This window comes from Oncorhynchus gorbuscha, linkage group LG08 (assembly GCF_021184085.1).
Source record: "Oncorhynchus gorbuscha isolate QuinsamMale2020 ecotype Even-year linkage group LG08, OgorEven_v1.0, whole genome shotgun sequence".
NCBI classification, from domain to species: domain Eukaryota; kingdom Metazoa; phylum Chordata; class Actinopteri; order Salmoniformes; family Salmonidae; genus Oncorhynchus; species Oncorhynchus gorbuscha.
Genome location: NC_060180.1, coordinates 47,048,412 through 47,065,660, shown reverse-complemented (window position 1 = coordinate 47,065,660; position 17,249 = coordinate 47,048,412). Strand labels below are relative to the sequence as shown.

General features: G+C 41.0%; 2 protein-coding genes across 14 annotated transcripts in view; one reads left to right on the top strand and one right to left on the bottom strand.

The window, feature by feature from the left end:
• The window catches only part of obscnb (obscurin, cytoskeletal calmodulin and titin-interacting RhoGEF b), a 104,652-nt gene extending 104,281 nt beyond the window's left edge, over nt 1-371 (top strand). For all 9 annotated transcript variants that reach the window (XM_046359688.1, XM_046359689.1, XM_046359690.1 and 6 more), the window contains one exon: nt 1-371. This exon is cut by the window's left edge and continues 955 nt beyond it. In XM_046359688.1, coding sequence (XP_046215644.1) covers nt 1-135 — 135 coding nt within the window. In that variant the 3' untranslated portion in view covers nt 136-371.
• Nucleotides 372-3,922: 3,551 nt separating this feature from the next.
• LOC124041741 (guanylate kinase-like) overlaps nt 3,923-17,249 on the bottom strand; it is a 30,291-nt gene continuing 16,964 nt past the window's right edge. For 3 of the 5 annotated variants that reach the window (XM_046359682.1, XM_046359680.1, XM_046359679.1), the window contains exons 2-7: nt 6,960-7,073; nt 6,818-6,859; nt 6,414-6,649; nt 6,181-6,265; nt 5,983-6,068; nt 3,923-5,823 (exon numbers count right to left, since the gene is read on the bottom strand). In XM_046359682.1, coding sequence (XP_046215638.1) covers nt 5,788-5,823; nt 5,983-6,068; nt 6,181-6,265; nt 6,414-6,649; nt 6,818-6,859; nt 6,960-7,071 — 597 coding nt within the window. In that variant the 5' untranslated portion in view covers nt 7,072-7,073 and the 3' untranslated portion in view covers nt 3,923-5,787. Of the gene's footprint in view, nt 5,824-5,982; nt 6,069-6,180; nt 6,266-6,413; nt 6,650-6,817; nt 6,860-6,959; nt 7,074-10,728; nt 10,759-14,261; nt 14,389-17,249 lie in introns of those variants that run through there. The other 2 variants (XM_046359681.1, XM_046359683.1) reach the window with 2 other exon arrangements.

Genomic DNA, 17,249 nt, shown 5'->3' with positions numbered 1-17,249 from the left:
GTCAAGCCGTTGTACTGCTCTGAGGTGCAGAGAGTGGAGGGAGTGCAGCAGAGCTACAAAACTAAAGTCTACACGTCAGTGGGCAAGTCAGTCACTCTTCAGATTAGCAAGAATAACCCATATCAAAACCAATAATTTAGTGTGTGAAAATAAGTAGCTGGATTAGAAGCAAGCAGATTGTTGTTGTTATTCTGTGATGCGTACAATAGCCCTTTTAGTCTTAAATGGGAACCTTTCTAGTTAAGTGTTAAAAAGCATATTCTAACATTGCATTTTACTGCAAATGGCGAATCATTCCATTTTCAAGCAACCCGGCTAAAAGTAAAATGCAGACACAGGAAGTCAGTCGTTTGGTCAGACAGAAAGTGGACTTTAAAGGACAAACATCCAAAGGGGTTGGATATGTTTAGGCTAAATGATTTCTGAACGCCATTGTGTACTATCCAGCCTTCAATTTATTGCTGCCTTTCTTGCCACAAATTTGATGTACTGAAAAATACAATAATTATGAGTTGTTGCGACATGGACTGACACTATTTTCAAGTTCATAACTCCATCTGCTTTACCCTCGGGCGACGGATGTTTATAATTTTAGCTCCTTGATGTTAAACTTCTATCCTGTAGGAGAACATCTGTGTACAGCACTTTACACTAAGTGCAGAAAACATTAGGAACACCTTCCTAATGTTGAGTTGCACCCCGTTTTGTCCTCAGAACAGCTTCAATTTGTCGGGGCGTTGACTCTACATGGTGTCGACAGAGTTCCTCAGGGATGCTGGCCAAAGTGCTTCCCACAGTTGTCAAATTGGTTGGATGTCCTTTGGGTGGTGGACCATTGTTGACACACACTTGAAACTGTTGAGAGTGGAATCCAGCAGCGTTGTAGTTCTTGACACTCAAACGTGAGCCTGGCACCTACTACCGTACCATGTTCAAAGGCACTGAAATCTTCTGGTCTTGCCCGTTCACCCTCTGAATGGCGCACATACACAATCCATGTCTCAGTTGTCTCAAGGCTTAGAAATCCTTCTTTAACATGTCTCCTCCCCTTCATCTACACTGATTGACATCCGTCTTTGTCATGGTGTTCCTAATGTTTTGTACACTCAGTGTATGTCTCTCTGTTCGTTGTTTCCAGCTGAAGTTTAATGAACAAACGAGTATCCAACTTGACTTGTAGCATATCAGTTTGTACATAGGCTAACTCCTGTGAAAGGAGAAACTGTTTGTTCTCAAACAGTAACTGACCAAACCAATGACTTCAGCAACAGCAAAGAGCAGTCAGATTTGAAATGTTACAGAGGAGTTGTCATTCTGGAATCCACCCCAAAAATAATAACTTTGACAAGATGATAGAAGCATTGATGACTGGAGTTGCTGAATTGTGCGACACGTCGACAATGTTCTCTCAATAGCAGTCCCTTGAGAACGCAGACACATGGATCATTGAATTGTACTTCAGATTGGGTAGTCTGTCCTCCTATGCAGAATAAAATCTCAAATGTTTTAAACATTTCTAAATGGTCAATTACATGTTGTGCAGAGTTGATACATTTACATGAACTGTATATCACTTGTGGTTTGGGCTGTGGAATGATCTAAGTCTACGATTGTGTTATACAGGTCTCATAAGTGTATCAATTTACTTCAGGTTATATACATCCAAAACATGCAGCTATATAGGATAATGAATCTTGTCCTGGGTCATTTGTTTTATAGAAAGCCAAGTCTTCATTATCAGTTTGAGAGCAATGAAGAGTGGATTGACTTTAGACCATTTTTTAAAGTATTTGTGATTACTTTGGAGTAAAATGTAATTAAAATATGTTTAGAAAAGTGACCGCATGATATGGATTAGCTGATTTGAGTGTTTATCGGATTAACACAATGTCATTTCAACCCTTTATTCGGTTCAAGTGAGAGCAGTTGCATAGTTAGGAGTGAGTCATTGATCACACTGGATTTGTTGCAATATCGTGTTTTAAATAGTGAATTACTGTTTCCCAAAGTAAGAGTGATGTTTTATGTTAGATAAAACAAAATATTGTAGAAGCATTTAAATACTTGTTTGCTGTAAGAAATTCAACATAAAGCACAAATAGGGTTTGACTGCCTGCACATGTTTAGTTAATGAACATAAATGTTGAATATCCCTAAATAAATTAATTGCAACTGATGAACATGATTGGCCTGTTTTATTCACTCCTGGTGAATGTGTGGGTTGGTTTATATCAGGGATGGACAACTCCAGTCCCCCGGGACCAGAGGGGTGTGCACACTTTTCCCCATCCCTAGCAAACACAGCTGATTGCGTTCTAAAACTAAAGATCATGATTAGTTGATTATTGGAGTCAGGTGTGTTAGCTGGGACTGGGGCAAAAGTGTGACACCAATCAGACGTCCCTTTTTCAGGACCCTGTCTTTCAAAGATAAATCATAAAAATCCAAATAACTTCAGATCTTCATTGTAAAGGGTTCAAACACTGTTTCCCATGCTTGTTCAATGAACCATAAACAATTAATGAACATGCAGCTGTGGAATGGTCGTTAAGACATAAGACACTAACAGTTTACAGACGGTAGGCAATTAAGGTCACAGTTCTGAAAACTTACTCTGAAAAAAAGATGCCCACTGTCCCTGCTCATCTGCCTTTGGCATGCTGCAAGGAGGCATGAGGACTACAGATGTGGCCAGGGCAATAAAATGTCCGTACCATGAGATGCCCAAGATAGCGCTACAGGGAGACAGGACGGATAGCTGATCGCCATCGCAGTGGCAGGCCACGTGTAACAACACCTGCACAGGATCGGTACATCCGAACATCACACCTGCGGGACAGGTACAGGATGGCAACAACTGCCTGAGTTACACCAGGAACACACAATCCCTCCATCAGTGCTCAGACTGTCCGCAATAGCTGGACTGAGGGCTTGTAGGCCTGTTGTAAGACAGGACCTCACCAGACATTACCAGCAACAATGTTGCCTATGGGCACAAACCCACCGTCGCTGGACCAGACAGGACTGGCAAAAAGTGCTCTTCGCTGACGAGTCGCGATAGTTGGATTTGCGTTTATCGTCAAAGGAATGAGCATTACACAGAGGCCTGTACTCTGGAGCGAGATAGATGGAGGTGGAGGGTCCGTCTTGGTCTTGGGCGGTGTGTCACAGCATTATCGGACTGAGCTTGTCATTGCAGGCAATCTCAACGCTGTGCGTTACAGGGAAGACATCCTATTCCCTCATGTGGTACCCTTCCTGCAGGCTCATCCTGACATTACCCTCCAGCATTACAATGCCACCAGCCATACTGCTCGTTCTGTGTGAGATTTCCTGCAAGACAGGAATGTCAGTGTTCTGCCATGGCCAGCGAAGAGCCCAGATCTCAATCCCATTGAGCACGTTTGGGACCTGTTGGGATCGGAGGGCCTTGGTGGAAGACTGGGGTAACATCTCACAGCAAGAACATATCTGGTGCAGTCCATGAGGAGATGCACTGCAGTACTTAATGCAGCTGGTGACCACACCAGATACTCACTGTTACTTTTGATTTTGACCCCCCCCTCTTTGTTCAGGGACACATTATTCCATTTCTGTTCATCACTTCTGTGGAACTTGTTCAGTTTGTCTCAATTTTTGAATCTTATGTTCATACAAATATTTACCCATGTTAAGTTTGCTGAAAATAAACAGTTGACAGCGAGGACGCCTCTTTTTTTGTTGTTGCAGAGTTAAAGTGTAGGGCTAAGAAATACTAGCCAGAATTAGGAGTCGACAATGGTAGCTCTAACTATTGATTACATATTTCAGGTCAGGTGCGTGGCCTTCAACCTGATATAATGTTCAGCAAATCATTGGCTGTTTTCAGTTACAGATTGAAAACTGGATCACTACGTGTATAAAATAAGATATCCAGGCAATATAGTTTCATTATTTGACTTTACTACAGTTGTAAAACACATACATATTTGTAAAACAAGGACTTGAAGGCTGGGTGACTTGTCAATATCTGGCCAATGAAAACAAGTATACATGCAAAGCAGGGCTTCAATCTGCATCGTGGAAGTTCAGCTTTAGAGTGAATTCAAATTAAAGGCAATGTTTCCGCTTTAGTGGAGACTGCATTCACTGTAAACGCTGCATGTCGGCTCAATCGGAAATTAACGTAAATTCTATCAATGAATATAAAGCTTCAGCTTTAGTCTGAATCAAACCTTCAATCATCGAAACGTTGGTTAGTCAAACATGTTTCATTAAGTCATTTGTGCAAAGTAATGAATTTCATGTTCAAAGGGAGATCAAACACAAAAGGACAAGAAGCAGTGGAGCATTAGTCATGGGCCACAGTAGCCTATGTCAAATCAAAGTTACTAATGCACTCAATTTGGGTTGTGAATGGAAGTTGCCTTGTGAAACAACGCATGTCAAACTACAAACTTAAAAGCCATCAAAAGCTGCTGAAACAATGTAGCCTTTTTTAAGACTGGTCTGTGGAATTCAATGTAGCCAGTTTCAAGTGAAGCCGATGTTCCGTGTGCTTAGTTCTAAGCTTTTCTTTATTCTCCTTTAAGGACTGACACTACTTGCTCCAGTTATTTAAATATGCCATTGATCTTTTATGCTCATTCAAATTGTTTTCTGTCCAAAAGAACCCACTGCATATTATACTACAGGTGAGATTTGTAACATAACACAAAACATATATAAGGTTTCACGCCTGTACAACAGTGAAAAAAATATATTCGGGGTAAGTCGTTGTCTCAGAAAGTGCAGCTTCCTGTATAGCTGTTTTAGTGATTAACATGATTGTAAATCCTAATTGGCAATCAGTTGTTTTATTGGTAAATTAAGTAATTCTATAATTTCAATAGTATGGTAAAACCTACAGGGAAACTTCAAACAGATTGCCTCACACACACACAAGTTGACTGGGATCCCTAGCAAACAGCAGCTAGGCTACAGTCAGTTCCTGAGATCGGCTATGAATGTATATGAATGGATGGTGCTTCCCTGTATGATGATGCAGGCCAGAGTTAGCTAGTGCCCAAGCCCCTGGCATTGTGATAGGTTGTTAGCTGCTCTATGTTGACAATACTGTTAGTCAACAATCCCTCTTAAAAAGAATGAAAGGCCTGGGCCTCTCCCTACTCTTTACCTTTCTGGCTATAGCTGTGGAACCGTGTTGTGGCTAATGACAACCAACGCATTTCCGTACAAGCACATTTTCAGGTCAGTTCTGCTAGACAGGAACAGAACAGCAATGTTCCGAAGCTGTACCGACGGGGCTAGATTTCGGGGCAAGCCAGGACATTTGCGAACATACCATACAAGGATCCACTCTTGCTGAGCACTAGGTGGAATGAGTCTTGTTATTATGGCCAGAGTGAATACAAATCGAATGCTTAGGGGCTATAATACTGGCAGATGCACAGAAGAATGACTTGGCGGCAGAAACTCCTGTGTGCAGTACTCCTTCATAGTAAAATAAAACAAGGTAGTCCCAGGTTAACCATTCATGGAGTATTTTTCTTTGTGGATCAAAATACAACAACTTTTAAGCTGACCACCAGGCAAATAAATAAATACAGCAAAATAGTTCACTTCTATCTCCCAAATATGTAAAAAGATATTCCTGCGCACTCAGAAGGCTACCATCTGTGGTTTGGGGCGAGGCAGGTCGTCTGTAGTTCCTTCCAACACCGGTATCTGACGGAATGTTCAGGATTGGAATAGGAGGGCTGCCATTTTGTAAGGAGTGGCAAGGATGGCTGTCAGGTTTCTCGTCGCTTAAGAAAAGTTGTTTTTCTGAACTTTTTTGATTTCCTGAAGAAAGAAAGTAGGTTTGAGGATGACATTTTGGAGCTGGTGAAAATCAACACTGACACATCTATAAATTATTTACTGACAAATATCTATTAAGTTAAAATGGTACATATGGCCCAGTCCATCATACCCAGCTCTGTTATGGCGCTACAAACTCACCTCAATAAGGGCGTCTTTCAACTTCCCATAGGCATCGTCAAGATTATCATTGACAACGACAATGTCAAATATGCCATGTTCCTTGCCTGAAAGATCAGTGGAACCGTTTTAGACAACATCCTTAACGAACTTCTCAACATTTCATTTATAAACATACAACTCTGTTTTAGGCCAAAGTCTCTCCAGAATCAGACTCACTTATTTCCATGTCCACCTGAGCAGCATCTAAACGTTTCTGGAGGCTCTCCTCTGACTCAGTATTTCTGTCCCTTAAACGTTTCTCCTAAAATGCCAAAATGTCAGAGGGAGATCATCATGAGTGGGTTAGCTTTAGATCAGGAGTTATTGGACTTATATAACCAATTGTACACAAGTTAAACAACACACAAATGACCCTGGTACACCATTTTATAATGCCTCCTGGCTCTCACCAGTATGTTCATGGACGGAGGCTGGATCGAGATGTAGATGGGGTTGAGGTCTGTCGTCTTGACAGCCCTAACGCCCTGCATGTCGATGTCCAGGATGCAGATCAGGTTCTTGTCTTTAACGGCCTGCACCGAGGCCTTGCTCGTCCCGTACATGTTCCCCGAAAACACCGCGCTCTCAATGAACTCCCCTTTGTCGATGCTGGCCTGCATATACTCCCTTGTAACATAATGGTAATCTGAAACAACAATTTCATGTTAAAAAGGTTGGTTATTGAAAGGAATAAAGACACAGGGGACAGCATAGCTTCAACCATCTTTGGGCGTCCTAATTTTAAAAAAAAGTGTTGCAACAGGACGATTTGGAGCAACAAGTGTCTATCGTGGAGCTTAAAAACACTACCTACCTTTGCCATTCTCTTCACCAGGACGAGGGCTCCTTGTTGTATCTAAAGGATGAGAGCACACAATTAGACATTTTATTTCTGGAACTGACACCTCCCTGACATTTTACACAGTTAACAGGGGACTGGTGCAGAGCACACTTACGCGAGACGCTGAAGCCAAACACGCCCTCGTACTCCTTGAGCAGGTTCTTGAGCAGCGTGCTCTTCCCAGCCCCTGACGGGCCACTCAGCACCACTGGCCTGGGTCCTGCCATAGCTGGGGGAGAGGAGGAGGAGAGAGCGGGTAAGATGAGAGAATCCAACAGAGTCTGGAATTCCTCACTGCACGGGGTGTGGTGGTTACATGTCTTCATGGCATGAGTTATGTAACGAGACAAAACGGTTGGAACTGGTGTCACGAGGAGAAACGGCCCGGCGCAGCAGCTGTCATTCTTGAGACTAAAAACATACCTAGGCCTATCCTTTATTCATATGACGAAACTAAATCTCTATTTGCCTATATTCAAATAGTGGTGAAATACGCCTGGTCTAGAACACCACAAATAGGCCCAAGGGCTGAATATGACGAACCAGGTATCCTATAAAAACTGACGAATTGGTGATTCTGTAGTACACATCGTAAGCAAGACTAGTAGGACCAAATAACCCCAACAGTGGTTACCACGGCACCCCCAAGGAACAATCTAATTGGAGAGCCTACAATGACTCTGCTGCTTCCGAAGTGATTTCAGTACAGCTTTTCAGTCTGGAACGACTGTTTAAAAGCTGCAATGTGTGTCACTTTTTGGACAACCCAAACAAATTTGCATAGAAATGTGAGATCTCGGTCATTCTCATTGAAAGCGTAAGAAGCGGTAAATCTGTTCTACGTGCCAATCTCCTCATCCTCGTAATTGTATCTGTTCCATCACACTTGATACTCGTAAATCGGAAAACCCAGAAGTGCGCTTTAAATGCCGGTAAAAGCCTGTGCCTCAAGTGCGCCATCACTCAGAGGGCATTATGTTGCTTCACGCATTCATTAATACGGTCAGTAATGCACAAGGCTGAGTACTTATTTTTACAGTGTAAAAATAGGAATACAAGAGAACATTTTAGCAAGGCATTTAAGAAAAAACATGTTGTTTGATAAAACACTACACCTATTCAAACAGAGAGAGAGAGGGCAGTTATTACACCCTTGAAGATACAGACATGAAATCCTCAACAGTTGAGCCAAATAAACAATTAGGACCAAAACAATATTAGAAAATTCCAAAGGAAGTCAGAGGGGCTGAACTCTGATATTACACAGGTACTTAAGGAGTGGGAGAAGGGGTTTGCTAGTTAGTTCTTAGGTAACAAATGTGGCATATTTTGAGGAAGATTTTATATAAAGACATTTTCCCTGAGAACTCAAATGGAAATCAATGTTAGAACCCACACACGTACGTACAGTTGAAGTCGGAAGTTTACATACACTTATGTTGGAATCATTAAAACTTGTTTTCAATCACTCCACAAATTTCTTGTTAATTAACAAACTATAGTTTTGGCAAGTTGGTTAGGACATCTACATTATGCATGACACAAGTCATTTTTCCAACAATGTTTTACAGTGAAATAATCTGTCTATCACAATTCCAGTGGGTCAGAAGTTTACATGCACTAAGTTGACTGTGCTTTTGAACAGCTTGGAAAATGTCAGAAAATGTCATGGCTTTAGAAGCTTCTGATAGGCTAATTGACATCATTTGAGTCAATTTGAGGTGTACCTGTGGATGCATTTCAAGGCCTACTTTCAAACTCAGTGCCTCTTTGCTTGACATGGGAAAATCAAAATAAATCAGCCAAGACAGATCTTTTTTTGTAGACCTCCACAGGGATGATTCATCCTTGGGAGCAATTTCCAAACGCCTGAAGGTACCGCGTTCATCTGTACAAACAATAGTACGCAAGTATAAACACCATGGGACCACGCAGCCGTCATACCGCTCAGGAAAGAGACGCGTTCTGTCTCCAAGCAATGAATATACTTTGGTGCGAAAAGTGCAAATCAATCCCAGAACAACAGCAAAGGACCTTGTGAAGATGCTGGAGGAAAAAGATACAAAAGTACCTATATCCACAATAAAAACGAGTCCTATATTGACATAACCTGAAAGGCCGCTCAGCAAGGAAGAAGCCACAGCTCCAAAACCACCATAAAAAAGCAAGACTACGGTTTGAAACTGCACATGGGGACAAAGATCGTACTTTTGGGAGAAATGTCCTCTGGTCTGATGAAACCAATCGAACTGTTTGGTCATGATGACCATCGTTATGTCTGGAGGAAAAAGAGGGACGCTTGCAAGCTGAAGAACACTATCTCAACCGTGAAGCACAAGGGTGGAAGCATCATGTTGTGGGGGTGCTTTGCTGCAGGAGGGACTGGTGCACTTCACAAAATAGATGGAATCATGAGGAAGGACAATTATGTTGATATATTGAAGTAACATCAAGACATCAGTCAGGAAGTTAAAGCTTGGTCGCAAATGTGTCTTCTAAATGGACAATGACCAAGTATACTTCCAAAGTTGTGGCAAAATGACCTAAAGACAAGAAAAAGTCAAGGTATTGAAGTGGCCATCACAAAGCTCTGACCTCAATCCAATAGAAAATGTGTGGGCAGAACTGAAAAAGCGTGTGCGAGCAAGGAGGCCTACAAACCCGACTCAGTTACACCAGCTCTGTCAGGAGGAATGGGTCAAAACTCACCCGAAACATTTGACCCAAGTTAAACAATTTAAAAGGCAATACTACCAAATACTAATTGAGTGCATGTAAACTTCTGACCCACTGGGAATGTGATGAAACAAATAAAAGCCAGAATAAATCACTTTACTATTATTCTGACATTTCACATTCTTAAAATAAAGTGGTAATCCTAACTGACCTAAGACATGGAATTTTACTATGATTAAATGTCAGGAATTGTGAAAAACTGAGTTTAAATGTATTCGGCTAAGGTGTGTGTACAGTTGAAATACACACACGAGGAGCTGTCTGTGGCAGAAGTTAAGGTGATTGACGCAGCAAACAATGGGAAAGCGTTTGGCATTGATAAACTGCCTAATGAGGTTTTAAATCTCCTTAATTGATGTCATATATGATTTGCTACACATTTGTTTTGAGTACAGTATACTGCCATCTACTTGATATAGTGAATCCCATTCCCAAATCTTCAAAAAAGACCAGAGTGCCACTGAATTATAGGGGCATAAGTTTGAGTACGTTTTATAAATTATATTCATTCGTTCTCAACCAATAGGCTAATGACCTTTTAGGAGGATCAAAACATTTTGGTGGAAGAACAAAATGTTTTTTTTTTGTGAATCCAGAGCCTGTATAGATCATATCATCTCGATCGGTACAATAATAAGAAATAGATTACACAAAGACTACTTTTTTGATTTCGCAAATAGGGATCTTTTAGCCCATAATTTGTTAAAGACGGGTAGATGTTATCACGCAATCCAGTCTCTTTACAAAGTACCAATTGCTTGTGTGCTTGTTAATGAATATCGTACAGATTGGTTCCCCACACCCTCTGGTGTAAAACAAGGAGACGCCTTATCACAGACTTTGTTTGCTATGTTTAGTAATGATTTGGCAAAATAAATGTGACAGTTAAATATTGGAGTAAGACATGATGAAATGCTAAGTATCCTTCTATATGCTGATATTATTTTGGATGGCAGAAACTGAACAAGACCTGAAGAACATGTTATTATGTGCAGTCAATGTGTAAAAAAACAATACATGATCAACCAGACAAAAACACAGAATGCATTTTAGAAAACCAGGTACTTGAGAAGTGTTTTTCGGTGGAAACGTTCTTGAGTTTACTAGAAATAAAATATTTTGGGTCTTTTGATTGATGAACATATTACCTTTCTATACGGAACATCTGTTGTGACCTTGAAGAAAGAGAGAACAATACCCATTTTATCCTCCATTTCTTCAAGTTACATAGCCCTTTCTACCACGATAAACAATAGCTCTTATTCCAGAAGGCACACCAGATATAGCTGGCATTGTGTGGCTGAGTAATGAGGAGAAACTGAAATGTTTGTCCATTGTGCATTTCTGTTTGAGGAATATTTAGATAAAGCCTGAAATAAAATAAAAAGTGCTGCCTATAATTAAATTGTAAAAATATTTAGCGTCCATGTAGTAAATGGTATGTGTGTATAGATTGTGTATAGGCTCATCTCCCATATGAATCTTCTCTTTGTACTAGACTGGGTTCAAAAGCCTTCCATTTTTCTGTATATAGTGATATATTTATTGTTTGGGTAAAAGTAAAAAAGGTTATGTATTGATTTTTACATTTCCATTTTCTCACTCTTTTTGCGATGCAGAAAACACCAGAAGAATTATCTCCACGTGAATTAATGTACTGTTTGTTTGTGTCAATTAAACCCATAAGGGATGGGTTGCCAATTGGCGATTTGACAATTTTTTTTATACAAAATAAAAATAATTCACACACATTGTTAAACAACCCCATCAGACGACAATACACAATTTACTTAATTAGTCCCATTCAATTATCAACAAGATCGGCTATTTATGAACCGGATGCATGGCTGGCTACTGCCTACATTTATTCCAGACAGAGATTTTGATGAAGGTAGGCAAATTCGCTTGACCCATATATTGTTTCACTTACAAGAGCAACATTTCTCTGACACTTGTAAATCAAGATAAACGATATACATTTGTCATTTTCAGTGGCAACTCATCATGCAGGACTGGTGGGTTAGGGCCCCACCTATTTTGAACCCCACCTGTTATCTAATAAAAAAAATAAAAATAAAAACATTGGTCACCAGTTTTATAATTGTATATATATATATTTTTTCGTTATTTTGGCATTAATACATGTAAAGTAAAATCAAAATTCAAATCAATAAAACGCATACAAACATGGTCTCTGTTCTCCTTTCTTAAAAGGCAGCTGCAAAATGCATGCGTTTCAGCCTAGCTCAGTGATTTCTGTGGTGGTGCGGTAGCCAGCGAAAAATACGGAGCGTAGGGGTTGGTAATATTCTCTCGTGCCGTGATTGGCTCATTGTTCTGTCACGCATGGGGACACTACGTCACTGCAAAATCTACAGGAAGAGCTCGTAAATGCAAGCCCCTTGGGTGTTGCCATAGAGTTACATTAGAAGTGCCCATCCAAGAAGGATCAAGGTCATTGTCCACAGAAAAAAGACATTAAATCACGTTAGATCTACCGCAGCTTTGATTGGACAGCATACTTTCAAAATCTTAGCTAGCAGTCATCATGAACCAAGTCAACAATCTACTGGCAAGTGAAGAGATATTATTGATAAAATGTATTGTGCTCGTCGGCCATAAACATTACACAAGTTGGAAGACTCATTCAACAGTGAGTGGTTTGAAGGAATCAGTGGTTAACTGCAAGTGTTGCAAACCAAATCACTAGCCTGTTATTCAGTGGAGTGGGTGTGTGGTCCAAGTCTGGGTTTACGGGTCATTTTCCAAGCATAAAAGGATAAACATTAATTGAGCCATAAAAAAAGGTTGAATATTGGCCATGCTATCAATCCAGAATTACTTCGGCACAGTTCAAAACTGGAAACTCGTAAATCTCAGACTTCAGTGAGTTCAAGGCAACTGGAAAGTCCAAAGAAGAAAAATAAAGATCAAACTGGGAAAATATATTTTGAACGGTCGGGAACCCAGGCCTCTTTCTAGAGCTGAAGATCACTGATGTCATGATTCAACCTTGTTCACCCCCTCCAGAGTACCCAGTTGTCTGAAAGCACCATAAATCCAGAGAATGCCAGACTTTAATGAGATTTGCCACAAAGGGCCGACGCACCAACTTCCTGTTCAAGTGAGCACAGCACAACAACGTGAGTCCAAAAAATGTCTTGTATGCTGCAATATGCCAGGGAGATACCGCGCCTTGCGAAAGTATTCGGCCACCTTGAACTTTGACCTTTTGCCACATTTCAGGCTTCAAACAAAGACATAAAACTGTATTTTGTTTTTTTCATTCAGAGATCCTCACTGAACGTCTGGAGAGTTTGCTGCACTGAAAGTAAATGGGCTGAATAATTTTGCACGCCCAATTTTTCAGTTTTTGATTTGTTAAAAAAGTTTGAAATATCCAATAAATGTTGTTCCACTTCACGATTGTGTCCCACTTGTTGTTGATTCTTCACAAAAAAAATTGTTTTATATCTTTATGTTTGAAGCCTGAAATGTGGCAAAATGTCAAAGTTCAAGGGGGCTGAATATTTTCGCAAGGCACTGTATGTATACTGTAGCTAAGAAAGTAGATTAATTGAAATGGTCTTTTCCACTAGTCATCCCTTTATGCCATAGTTTGTACATCTCAATTGTCAGTAGAAACCACATTTGTTTAGGCAAGTCAGCAATATCAGCTGTTTTTTAAGGCAGTACATGAACTGTTTTACTGCCAGACAAGGCGCCGCTGAAGAAAAAAAGCTCTGCTGTTGGGACAACTTTAAATAGGCCCTAACAGTTTGTGGGCATAGTTTGTCACCGTTATAGTGTAATAAATGTATTATTTAGTGTTGTGTCTTGTCTAGTGGCTTTGCTGGCATGTATAAAAAAAAATTGGGGTGTTTGCCTCACCAACATTTAAAAATACTAAAAATTGCCAATTGAGAATAAATAATAGCAAGCAAGCATGGGCTTTGATCACGACATAATGACAGACGTCGTCAGCAGTGGAATAATTATATGGACAGATAAGGTAGGCCTACCAAACAACGCCAAGTAGACAGACAAAAACAACCATAGTCGTCTGAAAATAACTAAATTGAACAATGACTAGCTACAGATCGTACACGATGTTAGAAGATAAAACTTGTGCCCGGAGACGAGTGAGTGAAACTGAGCTGCGCGTGTCTGTATTGGGAATTGAGAGCAGTTCGTTGTAATCCAATCGTTGCAGCTGGCTCAATCGATACCCCGCCCGTTTCTTTACAGACAGAAGAACTAGCCAATAGTGGTTTAGAGCACGCAGCTCTTTACACTGTTTGAGTGAGAGCGAGAAATGCTGGCAGCTGAAAATAGTTTCCCGATCACAGTTAAATTACAAAAAACAATAATACTAGTGTCAAAATCTTATTCGGAAAATTCTCCATATCAGTTATGATACTCATTTTGTCCGAGTACTCAGCCCAACCCTAATTTCTATACTTCCCGTTCTTAAGGTTAGTTTTTGCATATTTTACTTTCGGTTTTGAACACCAGATTCAAACAGCTGAAAATACAAAAATGTCTTTGTTATGGAAGATGCGGTTTCGATGGCACAATTATTCTAATCTCTACACAATGACTGCCTGTTTAGTATCAAACTGAAATTAAGCAAACTATTTAGTTATTAACCATATTGGCTAAAATCGCTCTTCCTCCTTACCTTTGGTCACCGTCAGTAGACTTGTGAGTGAGGGAGCTGGCTGAGCAACAGGATGTGTGAGGACAGAATAGGAAAGTGAATTGAGCTATGCTGAAGCCTGGGGCCAGTCAAATGTGGTGTTTGTGGTAGCAGACTGTATAAACGCACGCGCAAACATAGTGAAACCAAATCGTTGATCCCTCCAATCACCTCTCAGTACACAGTTTAAACCCTAGCCATCAGTTTGTGACATACCTGAAAGAAGGCAATCCCTAGGTTGTCTGTAGGACAGGGGTGTCAAACAGACGAACCTGGGCCATTATTTGAGTGCATTCAGAAAGTATTCAGACCCCTAGACTTTTTCCACATTTGGTTACAATACAGCCTGATTTTAAAATTGATTAAATTGTTTTCCATCCCTCAATCTACACACTATAACAAAGTGAAAACAGGTTTAGACATTTTTGCAAATGTATATAAAATAAACTGGAATATCACATTTACATAAGTATTCAGAACCTTTACTCAGTACTTTGTTGAAGCACCTCTGGCAGCGATCACAGCCTCAGGTCTTGGGTCTGACGCTACAAGCCTGGCACACCTGTATTTGGAGAGTTTCTCCCATTCTTCTCTGCAGATCCTCTCAAGCTCTGTCAGGATGGATGGGGAACGTCGCTGCACAACTATTTTCAGGTGTCTCCAGAGATGTTTGATCGGGTTCTAGTCCCTGCCGCTGAAAAAGATACCACCACCATGCTTCACCGTAGGGATGGTGCCAGGTTAACTCCAGACGTGATGCTTGGCATTCAGGCCAAAGAGTTCAAACTTGGTTTCATCAACTTCAAGCGGGTTGTCATGTGCCTTTTCTGAGAAGTAGCTTCCGTCTGGCCACTACTATAAAGGCCTGATTGATGGAGTGCTGCAGAGGTGGTTGTCCTTCTGGAAGGTTCTCCCATCTCCACAGAGGAACTCTAGAGCTCTATCAAATCAAACTGTATTTGTCACATGCGCCGAATACAATCTGAGTAGACCTTAGTGAAATGCATACTTACAAGCCCCTAACCAACAATGCAGTTAAAAAAATACTAATAAGAAATAAAAGTAACAAGTAATTAAAGAGCAGCAGTAAATAACAATAGCAAGACTATATACAGGGGGTACCGGTACAGAGTCAATGTGCGGGGGCACCGGTTAGTAGAATTAATATGTACATGTAGGTAGAGTTATTAAAGTGACTATGCATAGATAGAGTAGCAGCAGTGTTTATTTATTAAAAAAATATATATATTTAACCAGGTAGGCTAGTTGAGAACAAGTTCTCATTTGCAACTGCGACCTGGCCAAGATAGAGCATAGCAGTGTGAACAGACAGAGTTACACATGGAGTAAACAATTAACAAGTCAATAACAGTAGAAAAATAGTCTATATACATTGTGTGCAAAAGGCATGAGGAGGTAGGCGAATAATTACAATTTTGCAGATTAACACTGGAGTGATAGATGGTCATGTACAGGTAGAGATATTGGTGTGCAAAAGAGCAGAAAAGTAAATAAATAAAAACAGTATGGGGATGAGGTAGGTAAAAATGGGTGGGCTATTTACCAATAGACTATGTACAGCTGCAGCAATCAGTTAGCTGCTCAGATAGCAGATGTTTGAAGTTGGTGAGGGAGATAAAAGTCTCCAGCTTCAGCAATTTGTTCCAGTCACAGGCAGCAGTGTGTGTGGGGGGGGGGGGGGGGCAGTGCAAATAGTCTGGGTAGCCATTTGATTAGATGTTCAGGAGGCTTGGTGGTAGAAGCTGTTTAGAAGCCTCTTGGACACAGAATTGGCACTCCAGTACCGCTTGCCATGCGGTAACGGAGAGAACAGTCTATGACTTGAGTGACTGGAGTCTGACAATTTGTAGGGCCTTCCTCTGACACCGCCTGGTATAGAAGTCCTGGATGGCAGGAAGCTTGGCCCCAGTGATGTACTGGGCCCTACACACTACCCTATGTAGTGCCTTGCGGTTGAAGGCCGAGCAGTTGCCATACCAGGCAGTGGTTCAACCATGCTCCTAATGGTGCAGCTTTAAAACCTTTTCAGGGTGAGGACCCATGCCAAGTCTTTTCAGTCTCCTGAGTGGGAATATGTTTTATCATGCCCTCTTCATGACTGCCTTGGTTTGCTTGGACCATGTTAGTGATGAGAGCTTGAAGTTCCTTGGTGTCCACAACCTGCTCCATCGATGAGAATGGGGGAGTGCTCGGTCCTCCTTTTCCTGTAGTCCACAATAATCTCCTTTGTCTTGATCAAGTTGAGGGAGAGGTTTTTGTCCTGGCACCACACGGCCAGGTCTCTGACCTCCTCCCTATAGGCGGTCTTGTCATTGATCAGGCCAACCACTGTTGTCATCAGCAAACTTGATGGTGTTGGAGTCGTGCAGTCATGAGTGAACAGGGAGTACAGGAGGGTCCCCTGTGTTTAGGATCAGCGTGGCGGATGTGTTGGTACCTACCTTTACCACCTAGGGGTGGTAAGAGGGAGGTGTTTAGTCCCAGGATCCTTAGCTTATTGATGAGCTTTGAGGACACTATGGTGTTGAACACTGAGCTGTAGTCATGAACAGCATTCTCACATAGGTGTTCCTTTTGTCCAGGTGGGAAAGGGCAGTGTGGAATGCAATAGAGATTGCATCATTTGTGGATCTGTTAGGGCGTTATGCAAATTGAGTGGGTCTAGGGTTTCTGGGATAATGGTTGTGATGTGAGCAAAAAATGACATGCTATTGTTTGACAGCTCCTAACAACAAAACACTTTTTCACCGCGATAGGTTTGATAAATTCACCTCGGAAGGTGAAATGTATACTTAAATCAGAGCAAGATTTCAGAATGTATCATCCAAAGGGTCCCAGAGATAACATGAAGTATTGTTTTGTTAGATAATATCCTAAAAAAGGTCCATATATCATGCACGATCGATTTTGTATTTCCAATCTGCAAAGAAAGGAATTTGTGAACATCTC